Source organism: Mustela lutreola, chromosome 2, assembly GCF_030435805.1.
Source record: "Mustela lutreola isolate mMusLut2 chromosome 2, mMusLut2.pri, whole genome shotgun sequence".
Lineage (NCBI taxonomy): Eukaryota > Metazoa > Chordata > Mammalia > Carnivora > Mustelidae > Mustela > Mustela lutreola.
This window is the reverse complement of record NC_081291.1, coordinates 221499618-221512086: the sequence shown is the minus strand read 5'-3', so window position 1 is coordinate 221512086 and position 12469 is coordinate 221499618. Positions and strand designations below refer to the sequence as shown.

The 12469-nt window shown below is 62.1% G+C and overlaps 1 protein-coding gene across 6 annotated transcripts in view; it reads left to right on the top strand.

Moving 5' to 3' along the window:
- Positions 1-12469, top strand: part of PRDM15 (PR/SET domain 15) — a 61037-nt gene that overhangs the window by 30222 nt on the left and 18346 nt on the right. For 4 of the 6 annotated variants that reach the window (XM_059164775.1, XM_059164779.1, XM_059164777.1 and 1 more), the window contains 9 exons: positions 300-401; positions 1684-1908; positions 3022-3151; positions 3554-3664; positions 4427-4608; positions 4744-4838; positions 5215-5302; positions 7924-8091; positions 10388-10482. In XM_059164775.1, the coding sequence (XP_059020758.1) occupies positions 300-401; positions 1684-1908; positions 3022-3151; positions 3554-3664; positions 4427-4608; positions 4744-4838; positions 5215-5302; positions 7924-8091; positions 10388-10482 (1196 nt within the window). The remainder of the gene's footprint in view (positions 1-299; positions 402-1683; positions 1909-3021; positions 3152-3553; positions 3665-4426; positions 4609-4743; positions 4839-5214; positions 5303-7923; positions 8092-10387; positions 10483-12469) is intronic. The other 2 variants (XM_059164776.1, XM_059164778.1) reach the window with 2 other exon arrangements.

The window sequence follows — 12469 nt, the reverse complement described above, 5'->3', positions numbered from 1 at the left end:
CGTCCTTCCCACCGGCCCTGCTTTGGGAGGGAGGGAGGGAGGGGTCGCATTCCTGTGACTGGGACAGACCCCGCAGCCGGGCCGCTCCAGCGCACCTGTCTGTGCTGTCTCCTCGCCTGTGAAACAGGGGAGTCCCTGGGGACCGAAGGTGTCTGTGCGTGAATCCCCAGGAGCAGGGCTGAGAGGGGAGCTGTGCTTCCTGCCTGGATGGCACCAGCCCCAGGTGGACAGGCGTGTCCCTGGGCCACAGGCTTCGGGGTTGCGCCCTGTGCATCACGCTTCCCTCTGCTCCTGTGAAGCTGCAGGTACCCCGGAGAGCAGCGCCGCGGTGGAGTCCGAGCCCAGCCAGTGGGTGTGCAAAGTGTGTTCCGCCAGCTTCCTGGAGCTGCAGCTGCTGAACGGTGAGCCTGCGGATGGGGAGGGGTGTGCCGGGGCGTGGGGGGGGGCGGGCTCCGGGGGCGCTGTCGCTTCCTTGTCCTTCTGGACCAGTGGCCTCCACGACCAGCCAGGAGGGCGTTCCCTGGCCTCGTGCGAGCAGCTCCCTCCCGGGCCGCTGCATAGACCCCACCCGCATCCCCAGAGCCACACGCACGGGAGCGGCCCAGGCCCTCCGGCAGCTGGTGCCGGGACCCCTGGCCTGGTACGAGGCTCCCGCGGGCCTGGCACCAGGGCTCTCATCCTCTTGCCCTCTGGCTCTGTGCTGGCTCCCATCTTAACAGTGTGTTCAGCCGGGCGGGCTCCTCACTGGTGGTTCTGCTGTGTGGCCGACCTGCCGAGCCCTTCCTGTGACACACGTCACGTTCTGTTCGCAAACACGTGTTTGCTCTTTCATTTTCTTTCCCTCCCGGGACGCAACTCCTCGAGGGCACTCGCCCAGCTCGACGGTCCCACGTGTGGAACCAGCAGAAGTCACAGCCCCTTCATGCTGGAGGCCTGGGCTGTGGTGGGGGGCAGAGCCCGGTCCCCGGCCCGATTGTGTGCACAGGTGCCGTCTGTCAGTTCCGGGTCGGTCCCCCCGTCTCGTGGGTCATTCCCCCACCTTGCCCGTGAGCTGAGGTCCAGCCAGTCCGGGCCTTCATTGAGGGGAGCCCGTCTGCTCTTAGCTCTGTACGCACCCCTGCCTCCCTCCTGGGATTCTGTGGTCTTTTCTTGGGAGACCTTGGAGGGCTTTCTTGACTTGAAAACAAAGCAAAGAATTTTTGCTTTTGTGCAGTGTTTTTTAGATAAATTCATTTATCGTGAGTTGACTATTTCCCAGAGTTTCTCTTCAGAGGCTCCGTTCCGGAGTGAGTGTAGCATGACTTCATCATAAACGCTGGAAACCATGAGTGTAGGGAAGGAAAGGGGCCTGGCCCGCAGCGCCCCGTCCGGAGAGGGCCACGTGCTGTGCCGGGACAGCTTCTGCGCCTTCCTTGCACATACTTGTGTGCGCGCTTGTACTTTCTGTAAAACCGTGTGCCTGGGGAACATGCCTGGCTTCATCGCCTAATTTACCTTTTAAAATAGTCCTGTTTGGTGCAGTGAAAATGCTTATATTTTCAAAAGCAGCAGAAATAAATTTTTATTTGCCCACGAAAGGGCCCACTGTCAGCTGATAAAGGTAAAAACAAAATGGGGGCAGGGAGCAGCCGCCGGGGACGGGCTGCCTCACTGTCCTTGCGCATCTGCTTCCCTTCCCCGCAGAACACCTGTTGGGTCACTTGGAACAAGCCAAGAGCCTGCCCCCGGCCAGCCAGCACGAAGCCGCGCCCGAGAAGGAACCAGATGTGCCCCGGGGGGAGCCTCCTGCGGTTCCCAAGAGTGTCAGTGCCACCAAAGAGCAGAAGAAAAAGCCTCGAAGGGGAAGAAAACCCAAAGCATCAAAACCTGAGCAGCCTCTAGACATCATAGAAGGCAAGGAGCCGCCAGGTGAGGGAGGGCCTGGGGGAGGAGCCGGCAGGGGAGGGAGGTCCTGGGGGAGGAGCCCACAGAGGAGGGAGGTCCTGGGGGAGGAGCCAACGGGGGAGGGAGGGCCTGGGAGAGGAGCCGGCAAGTGGGGGCTGGTCCTGGGGGATGATCTGGCAGGTGCAGGTGGTCCTAGAGGAGCAGCTGGCAGATGGGGGCTGGTTCTGGGGGAGGAGCCTGTAGGGGAGATCCTGGGGGAGGAGCCACCAAGTGAGGGAGGTCCTGGGGGAGGACCCGACAGGGGAGGGTGGTCCTAGGGGAGAAGCCGGCGGGGAGCGGGTCCTGCGCTGAAAGCCTCAGCTGGGGGGAAACTCGGTGCAGAGGCCAGGTCTGGGAGGAAGCCAGCCTTCCCTCCCCCCGAATCTGCTCTCTAGAGCACAAATCCCTGTAACACAGTGGGCGCTGCAAAGCGTGCAGGTTGTGAACAGTGGCCAGGGCTCCACCTGTCACCAGCGCCCCATCAGGACAGGGACGTGGCCATCTCCCCAGACTTACCCACCTTGGCTTGCAGGAGTCAGCCTTGCCTCTCCTGGGGTTTTGCGCGCATCCGTCTCTCCGTGTCCAGGGTCCTGCTCGTGGCACGGAGAACGAGACTTACCCATGCCGGGTTTTTGGCTGCATCTCCTTTGCTGCAGAGCCGGGTCATTGCCGGTGGGAATGTCCCGCCCTCCGCTCCCACAGCACCCGGAGCACCGTGCACGGGCTTGTAGCTGGCTTCCAGGCCGTGACTGGGCTCATTCTCTGTGATGGTTTCCTCAATTGCGTTTGGAGGGACCCTGGCCCACTTTCTTGGGTGTGCAGAGCCCGTGGCCCCTCCATCCTTGCGTGGCCTCTGCCAGCAGCACCTGATACCAGCAGACTCCCGGCGGGGGGAGTCTCTCGTATTGGGACCAGATAGGACACTGAGTCCTGGGTCCCTTCGCTAGTTCCTCCTCTTTCTCCCTGTGTGTGTGGTTCTTGCAATCCGTGCCTACAACCCTGGCCTGGCCGCGGTCTGCTCTGGAGTGTCCTCTGGGGTTGGTTGTGGTCAGTCCCCTGCCCTGGCAGTGACATGGCCTGTCCCACCCGTTCACACAGAGCCAGTGGCCGAGATCGTTACCGAGGTCCCGCCGGACGAGCCCGTGGCCGCAGCACCAGACGACCGCATCATGGAGCTGGTCCTGGGGAAGCTGGCCGCCAGCCCCGGCGACACCAGCTCTGTGCCCAAGTAAGTCCTGTCACGGTGCTCAGGGTGCCGGTGTGGACAGCGCACCGCCCGACGAGAAGGCACCCCCGGCAGGGAGACTGGCTCCCTCCTTGTGGGGGGACATGGGTGTGCTTGGGAACAGCAGGATCGTTCCCAAACTCAGAACCAGAGTCGTATGTTCTCTGTGAAATGGTTAAAAGCAAAAAAAAAATTTTTTTATCCTAGTGAAACCTGCATCACCTAAAATTTTCCATCTTAACCACTTTTAAGTGCCCAATCCTGCCGCATTAAGTCCTTGCACGTTGCTCTGTGCCCTTCACCCCTGTCCATCTTCCCAGATGGAAACTCTGCCTTCCTCGACACCCCTGCGACCTCTGATTCTGCGACGACAGAGTGCCTTATAGGAGGTCGCTGGGTCCCTAGGTTCCTCGTACGAGGACAGCTGCCTGGTGTCTGTACTTTTGCGACTGACTCTCTCACTCAGCTGTCAGACTGGCCCCCCGGGAAGGCCGGACGTTATTGCGTCACAGAGACGTACGTAGGGGCCCTATCTTGTTACCTGTCCCTCTGGCGACGGACACTTGGTTTCCTCTCACGTGTTGGCTTTTGTGAGCAGTGATGTTCACGGCATTTTGTTTTATAAAACAAAAACGGGCTGTGTTTGAATCTGTGTCACTTTCACAATTTGTTCTGTGTTTTTCCTTTCATTTTTGTGAACAAGGAAAATACTTCAGATTCCAGTGCTTATTTTTGGGTACATCTTTGCTGTGACGCTGAATAAGCCGGTGGTAAATTTTCTTTTCTTTTTTGGCCTTTTTTGGCGTGCCTCTTGTAGTTCTCACCACTTGCCTGGTCCTGTTGCTTCTGGAACCCGTGCAGACACGGGCCCCTGTTCTCTGTCCGCCCCCTTCTAGCCATTTCTGTGGCTGACTGTCGGATGGACCTTTCGTAGGGAGCAGAAGTCAGAGAAAAAATCAGGGTCAGAGAAAGGATAAAGCAGGGTAGAGGCCAGACCCCGTGAGAAAAACTGCACAGCTGGGGTTATTCTGGGCGCAGACCGAGCCGTGAGCTTCCTGGCGGCCAGAGTGAAGATGCAGAGTCACCGAGTGGCCTCCCAGACCACACGGACGCCGTTGTACACACACGGTGTCTGTCTCGTCTGGATGCCCGGAGGCGGACACGGCACCCGAGTACCTTCCCTCCCGTCTCGTGTCGCGCGAGGAAGTTTTGGCAGGAGCTCTTTCCGAGATGATGGTGACCTGGGACTTCCTCTCCTGGGGTGCGGTCTGCCCGCAGGTTCCCGCACCATCAGAGCACCACCATCACCCTCAAGAGGAGCCTGATTCTGTCGAGCCGGCACGGCATCCGGAGGAAGCTCGTCAGGCAGCTGGGCGAGCACAGGCGGGTCTACCAGTGCAGCATCTGCAGCAAGGTCTTCCAGAACAGCAGCAACCTGAGCAGGCACGTGCGCTCGCATGGTGAGTCCCGCACGGCCGCGGCCTGCAGACACGCGCTCGTGGATGGGCCGGGGGTGGGGCTGCCGAGGACCCCCCAGACGTGCCCCAGGGACACAGCTGGAGTTGCGACCCGGCTCGGTGTTGGTCTGCTCGCAGGCGACAAGCTGTTTAAATGTGAGGAATGTGCCAAGCTGTTCAGCCGCAAGGAGAGCCTGAAGCAGCACGTCTCCTACAAGCACAGCAGGAACGAGGTGGGTGGGACCGGCTTCTGGGGCTGGCGAGGGGCAGGCGTGCAGGACCAGCGGGCGGGGGGCAGGGCAGGCTGCTGGGACGAGGAGGAGGCGGGGAGGGCCGGGGGCAGCAGTGGGCAGTGGGCCCCGGGGAGGAGGTGGCAGGGCCCCCGGGCTGGCGTTGGCCCTGCGCTCCCGGAATGGGGCGCGCTTCCTGGGCGCCTGGACGGCAAGAGCGGAAACGGCTCGAGTCCCTAAACCACGTGGGAGAGAAGCGGACAGCAGTGCAGACCGCAGGCTCGCGGAAGGTGCCGGCGTGGGGGGCAGGGGGCACCTGTCGAGGTGGCCCGCCCCCCCTCCCCCGCCCCTCCCGCGCTGACGGTGCTGCTGTCGCCAGGTGGACGGCGAGTACAGGTACCGGTGCGGCACCTGTGAGAAGACCTTCCGCATCGAGAGCGCGCTGGAGTTCCACAACTGCAGGACAGGTGAGCGGGTCCTGCTGGGGCCGCGCGGCCACCGCGGCAGGTAGGACACGCCACCTCGCGTCGGCCGTCTCCCTCTACTGCACTTGTTCAGGATAGCTGCTCCTTGTCCCGAAGGAGACCCGGCTGGAAACTTGCCGTGGGAAGGGGGACGCGCGCCTGCCGCCCTCTCAGTCCCGCCGGGCGGCCGTGTGTGCCCCCACCCGAGGCTGGCGTGAGGTCGGGAGCGAGCAGAGGTGTGTGAGTGTCCTAGGACCCCGGGATTAGGACCTGTGGGGGAGGGGTTCGGAAGGAGAGCTCTGCCTCCCTGCCACCTTCACCGTCTGCTCTCCGTTAGCCGCGATGCCTGGTGGTGGCCCCGACAGCCCAAGGTGGCCGCCCGGCACAGACCAGCTGTGCTGCGAGCCCACTTCTGTCCCCCGTTTGGAGCCTGACTCGCTCGTGTGCTTGGACAGCCTGTGGTTGGTGGCCTCTGTGGGCCAGGCGAGCAGGTCAGGCCCTGTCTGCTTGTGGTCTCACTCCGTCCGGAGAGCCTGGGCCCGGTGGCAGTGGGCATAGAGACCCATCGGCTTGGCCCTCAGTCCCGAACTTCAGTCCTGTTAAGCCGTCTGTGTTGGTTCTTGGCCCCTCCCTCGTCTCTCAGAGACCCCCACGGGCAGCCGGCACCTGCTCCCGGCATCCGCAGCTCCCTAGGTGTGCTCGGATCTGGGGACTCCTGATGGCCCCACAGCTTGTCTCTTCGCCGCTCCTTGCTCCCGTGATGGGGCTTCTGTGCGGGGCGGGCGCGTCCCGTTTCCCTGAGCTCCCTGCCTGCGCGTCTGTCTCTGTGCCCACGCCGTCCCCCTCCAGCGTCCGTGCCCTCGGCCACCGGGGGAGGAAGACCCACTAGTCCTCTTTGATCTCAGATTCTCTGGGTGCAGAATGAGCGGAGCAGAAGTAGTAAAAGAAGTCAGAGCCGCCACTTGTGCCCGCCAGCTTCTGGTCCTATTAACCGGGCGTGTGCCTGTTTTTCGTTATATGGAAAGAGCGGAGCTGCAGTGAGTTACTCTCCAAGGTTAGGAGTTTCAGACGGAAAACAGAATAAACCAGGAAACCGAGGTCCTTTCTGTAACACATCATCTGCAGCCTCACACTTTTCCTCCGCACTCATGTTAAGGGAACGTGTCCTCCGTAGACCATCAAACCGCGGATTTCTGTGATGCAGGCAGGAGCTTTTGGAGATGTTAGACGGATGGGTTGTGCTCAGGCATGTGCTCAGCGGGACCTGTCCTGGAGCTCACCTCGGCGGTCCTCGCGTTGTCCCTGACTGTTTAGGCAGAGCTGGAGAGCAGCACGGGCTCACGCCCAAGCCCTCGGTCACAGCCTGCACCGTCAGCCTCCCGGCCCGCTCGGCTCCCCCATACATCCACCGCCCCCCTGCAGTCTCCCCACACCCCCACCAGGTCCCCGGTAACAGGCATTTGCTCTTTGTTGCTGCATTTTGTGGAAACACAGGTACAGACCTCGAGGGCAGGGGGTTGCTGGTGGCAGGTTACAGTTGGGACCGGGCACCGGTCTGTCTTCCTGAGTTGGGGACGTGCCCGCCCCACGACAGGGAAGGCCGCCTGCATGGGGCGGACTGGCCTCCGGCCGCTGAGCCCTCGGGAACGGCTGCAAGTGGGTTCTCCGCCTGCACCTGCTGGTGCTCGTGACAGAGAAGGCCGGAGCCCAAGGACAGCACTGCTCCTTCCCCGGCTCGCAGGCCCCGGGACGCGGGCCACCTGCTCAGGGGTGGGGGCTCACCGCAGCTGATAAATGCCAGCCCGGGGTTGGGGGGGCATGAACATGGGGCGGTGTGCGTGTGTGGTTGTACAGGATCGTGAGTGGGGCTTGAGAGTGTGGGGGGGTGTGAGAGTGTGAGGTGTTTGTCGGGGTGTTGGGTGTGTGTGAGTGTGCGGTGTGTGTGGGAGGGTGAGAGTGTGGGTGTGTGGGGGTGTGGGTGAATGTGGGTGTGTGAGAGTGTGGAATACGTGAGAGTATAGGTGTGTACATGTGAGTGTGGGTGTGCGAGTGTGTGTGTCAGGCGTGGGTGAGTGTGGGTGTGTGTCTGTTAAGAGGGACCTAGAAGACAGTTGTGTGCCCGGTGGGAGAACCTGGGCATCCGTGCGTGTGGACGGGGACAGGTGGCAGGGAAGGGATGGGCAGGTGGGGCCGGAGCCCGGGGCGGCGGGGGAAGGACCCCACGTCCTCTGAGACCAGGGGTCGGGGCCGCAGTTGGGTCCGGTGCAGGGAGAAAGCCGGACCTGTGGTCATTCAGGCCTGGCTCCTCCGGGGACACAGCCCCAGATGCCAAGGAGGCGTGTGCGGCAGGGGCGAGGCAGAGCCAGCGGGGGAGCCAGTGTTACTTCCCTCCGCGAGGACCCGCCGGCTCGGGCCCCTTGTGTGCTCCGCGTGTGGCCCCCAGTGCTCGGCCGAGGGTGGTGGCACCTTTCCCGGGGGGCTCGGCCCCCCCTGCAGCTCGGCCCTCCCCCAGCCCCCTGGACCCTGGGTCTCGTCGCCGCTCCACCCCCACGGCCAGGATGCCGATCCCATCTTGAGCGCTGTTTACCTAAACGCCGCCATGTGTCTGCTTGCTCTCCCGACAGATGACAAGACGTTCCAGTGCGAGATGTGTTTCAGATTCTTCTCCACCAACAGCAACCTCTCCAAGCACAAGAAGAAGCACGGGGACAAGAAGTTCGCCTGCGAGGTCTGCAGCAAAATGTTCTACCGCAAGGACGTCATGCTGGACCACCAGAGGAGGCACCTGGAAGGTGAGCGCCACCGCACCGGGGGCTCAGGCGGGGCCGGGGGCTTGGCCTCGTGGGGTGCCACCTGCGATGCCACTGTCCCTCAGGGTTCGGGGAGGCCCAGCCAGTGCTGGCGGGGGGCCGAAGGGTGTCTTCGCGGGAACCCCCAGAAACATCCTGGATGTTCCACGCTGAGAAGAGTTAAGAAATCCGGACTCTATTATTACTATTTTTTTAGAAATCCGGACTCTTTTTTTTTTTTTTTTTTTAAAGATTTTATTTATTTATTTGACAGACAGAGATCACAAGTAGGCAGAGAGGCAGGCAGAGAGAAGGGGTGGGAAGCAGGCTCCTGCTGAGCAGAGAGCCCGACGCGGGGCTCGATCCCAGGACCCTGGGGTCATGACCTGGGCCGAAGGCAGAGGCTTTAACCCACTGAGCCACCCAGGCGCCCCCTTCTTTTTCTTTTTTTAGGAATCCGGACTCTCTAGGCTTGAGGACTACGCCGTCCTTAAAAGCATTTCTTCAGAGTCTCTCACTCTCTTGAGAAAATGCTTTTGATAGGAGAGAAAGTGGGGAGTAAACAGCGTATGAAATCGGGAGGGGGTGACCTTGCAGCCTCGGGCACAGAGCAGAATGTTCTGGGCAGACGCCGCGGCTGGGGCCGTATGTAATTTCCTCCGTGCCCCTCAGGCGCTCTGCGGGCCCCCGATGGCCCCTGCCGTCTGCAGCTGCGGTGCTGGGGAGCCTCCCATCCGCTGGGGGCTGACAGGAAGCCGGCTGCAGGGGAAGCTGGGGCGGTGGGTTCAGCAGCGGGTGGGGGGAGGGGCCGCACGATGGGGGGCTGAGCTAGGATGGGGCTGGGGGTGGCCGTGCAGGGCAGACGGGAGCCCCGCGTGGGAGGGCGCCCGGGCCGCGGGTGTGAGCCGGGCGTCCCCGCCCAGACTGGCGCGGAGATCTGGCCAGACAGATCCTCTTTGCATCGGCATCTTCGTTGTGCTCGTCCCGGTTAGTCCCCCAAAGCCACGTCCCCCTCGCAGACCAGCCGCAGTAAGCGGCCCTGGCTGACCACAGCACCTTTCTGCAAGAGCTCGAGAGGAGCCATTTGAGAAAGAATTGCAGATGACGTTCAGGCGTGTTGAAAAAGAGAGCAGAGTCGCGTGCAAGGTGTGCCTGGGGCATGCGGCTGTGTGTAGACGCGTATCCCGCCTCTTCCGAGTAAGACGGGTCCATCCTGTAGGAATTTCGCACCCACTTTTCTGCTCGGCTGTCGCCCACGTGGCTTCAAGAAATGCACCTCTTTTCTCTCTGTGACCCTTCGGGTGGGGGGCACCTGGGCCTCTCCTGCTGAACCTGGTGCCCACTTTGTGCCTGCAGGGCCCCGGGCAAGCCCCACTGTGCCTTGGTTCCCCCCAGGCTGGTGGGTGGCCGAGCCAGCCCCTGCTAGTGGAGCCCCAAGCCCCGTGTGCCACCTGCCAGCGGTCCTGCCGGGGTCAGCGTCTCCTGACAGGTGGGCACGTGGGCTGCATCTTACAACTGGTTTTCACCACGTTTGACAGCCAATACGCGAGGCTGATCATTTTCTGCGGGACGAATGGACGGGTCTCGTGGTCCCCCTTCCCATCAGAGCCTAGTCTCAGCCACTGCTTCTGCTCTGGTGCACCTTATGCCGCTGGGAGCCTTTAGGGATGTTGGGTTTTCACGTCCCCTTGACTGGGGGTTCTTAAGTCCAGCCCTGCGGTCCCTCGGTGGGATGCAGGAATGTTCCAGAACGGGTCCACTGGGTAGAAAGGCACTGAGAGCGAATTTCTCTTTTATTGAGCGATACCCTGTTCCTGTGAGCTTCTAGAAATCCATTCTGATCCCAGGTATGAACTCTGAGGTCTTCAAACCTTAAGGAGTCTCTTGTCACTTGGTTTTTCTCCCTGATCCTGATTGACTGATTTAATTTGCAAGGATGAATATTGGTATCTTTTTGACCAAAACGGTCATCCCTGAGAATCCTACTTTGGCCTTGGGCGCTGGGATCAAAGGAGATTCCCTTCTTCAGCGTGAGCTGCTCAGTGTAGCTCCTTGACACCGTAAAACTCCGAACCCCCTTGGGTTTTCACACGCTTCTGGAGCACGAGTTGTGCCACGGTTTGCTGGGGTGCGTGCAGCTGCTCTTGCCTGGTGCCCAAAGGGGCGCTGGTTCCCATGGTGCGTGCTGGGGGCGCCAGCCCTGCCCCCGCCGCCCAGGCAGCCACGCCGGCCGAGCGCAGGTGCCCAGCACGCGCGTGCTCCTGTGTATTCACTCTCTCGCTTGGGGGGGGCATTCCAGGCGTGCGGCGGGTGAAGCGGGAAGACCTGGACGCCGGTGGCGAGAACCTGGTCCGCTACAAGAAGGAGCCCTCGGGATGCCCCGTGTGCGGCAAGGTAACGCTCTCCCTTCTGGAACCGAGCTGGGAGCCCCACCCGGCCTGCAGCTAAGGCCCCGAGCTGCAGGAGAGTTTCTGAGTGCGCAAACAGAGGCACGGGTTGTCACGAGCGCCAGCGCCCGCGCGTGTCTTACACTATTGTCCTCGCATTCTGCTGAGATGCGTCTCCCGTGAGTGAGCTAAGACGTGTCTTCTCCTCCGAGGCTGGCTTTCCCCCTGAGCCCCTCCTGGAGCTCCCCCTCTCCTCCTCAGTACCCCTGCCACGCGTCCTTGTGGCGGAGGACCTGAGTGCGGGGCCCCGAAGGCGCAGGGAGGCCCGAGGCCTTCCCTTTGTCCAGGCAGAGCCGGTCTAAGTGCCGACCCGCCCCATGGCCATGGGCGCTCCGGGTGAGCGAGGCGGGACGCCACCCTTAGGGGCAGGTGCCTCCGAGGCAGGCCGTCCGGGCTGTGTCCGGCAGGGCGGCCTTCAGTCAGCTCCGTGCCGGGACCCGGTGCCGGCACTGCCGTCCAGGGTGCGCCAGGTTGCACGTAAAATGGAGCTGTTCTTTGTGAGCGAGACGAGAGTGTGGCTGCTCCTCCCTCAGACTCACACCCCAGGACTCAGGAGTCTGCAAAGCTCCTCGGTCCCCAGGGCTGGAGCTCCCGACTGTCCCTGCTGCCAAGCGGTTCCCGGGGCGCCCACGCAGGCTCCGTGTTGCCACAGCGGGCGGTGTGTGACCACCAGTGGGCGCGTGGGGGTGGGGTGGGGAAGGGGCGCTGTTGCCAGCTCAGCCTCCTCCAGTCCTCCCCCCGCACCACACCAGAGCTCCCGGGCCGGGCCCTGAAGCCAGTGTACAGCCCGTTGCCCCCGGGTCTGGATACCAGAGAGGTGAAGGTTACCAGCCCACGGCCAGCCGTGACACGGCCCAGCCCACAGCCACGGGGTGACGTGGCACCTCTATTAACCTTTTCAAGGGAGAAAATGGAAATCCATGTTTCCATGTGGAATTTCCTTTCTTCAAGCCACAAAGCAAACCAGTCAGCAGGATAGAACGGCCTGGGAGCCCCATGTTGGCGTGTGCCCTGGGTGTAGGGGCTGGTGAGGCTAGAGGGAGGGGGAGCTGGTGCCGGGGTCTTCCCGTGAGCCCCACAGCCAGGCCCAGAAGTGCCAGGGGACGGGGGGGTGAGCGGACCACCTGCTCACCCGTGTCCGTGACCGTGTGTCCTGCTCACCCTCCTGCTGTCCGCCGGGACAGAGCCCGTGTCCGTGACCGTGTGTCCTGCTCACCCTCCTCCTGTCCGCCGGGACAGAGCCCGTGTCCGTGACCGTGTGTCCTGCTCACCCTCCTGCTGTCCGCCGGGACAGAGCCCGTGTCTGTGACCGTGTGTCCTGGTCAACCCGCCCTTAATCACGGACTCTCGGGGAGCACAGGCACCATGTCCCTTCGATGTCCTTAGGAGATCACAGGTGTGAAACCACCTCGCCCTTGACTGGCATTCAGACACATTTTTTCAGTGACACGTTCATTGCGTTTGCGTGGAGGGTCTAGACAGGAAGGGAGAGAGCTCGGACGTTTCTAACGCTGAAATCTCGGCTGCTCCCAGCGAGTCTTGTCTTTAACTTTGCCGCCTTGAGAAGACAGGGCTGTTGGCGATAGCTGCTGCCTCTGCCCCTCCCCAGGAGGCCTGCCCTGCTGTCCTGCCGTCCCACACAGCGCCCCAGGGCCGTGGTACAGGGTGGTTGGCCCCAAGTACCCTGAAAATCTGGGAAGGAAATGTCCCATGAAGACACTGGCCTCCTGTGCCTTGTGAATCGTTTCTCTTCATTCATCTCTCGTGTTCTCCTGGAGCGTGTGGGGTCAGGCATCTCCTGGAGCATGTGGGGTCAGGCAGGCTGGAGGAGACCTGCTCTCTGGGTTACGTGCCCTTGGGACTAGCCATCCAGACAGGTGCTCTCAGATCAGCAGGGCCTGCAGGTGGCCTCTGCAGCCATTTTATCTCAGGGG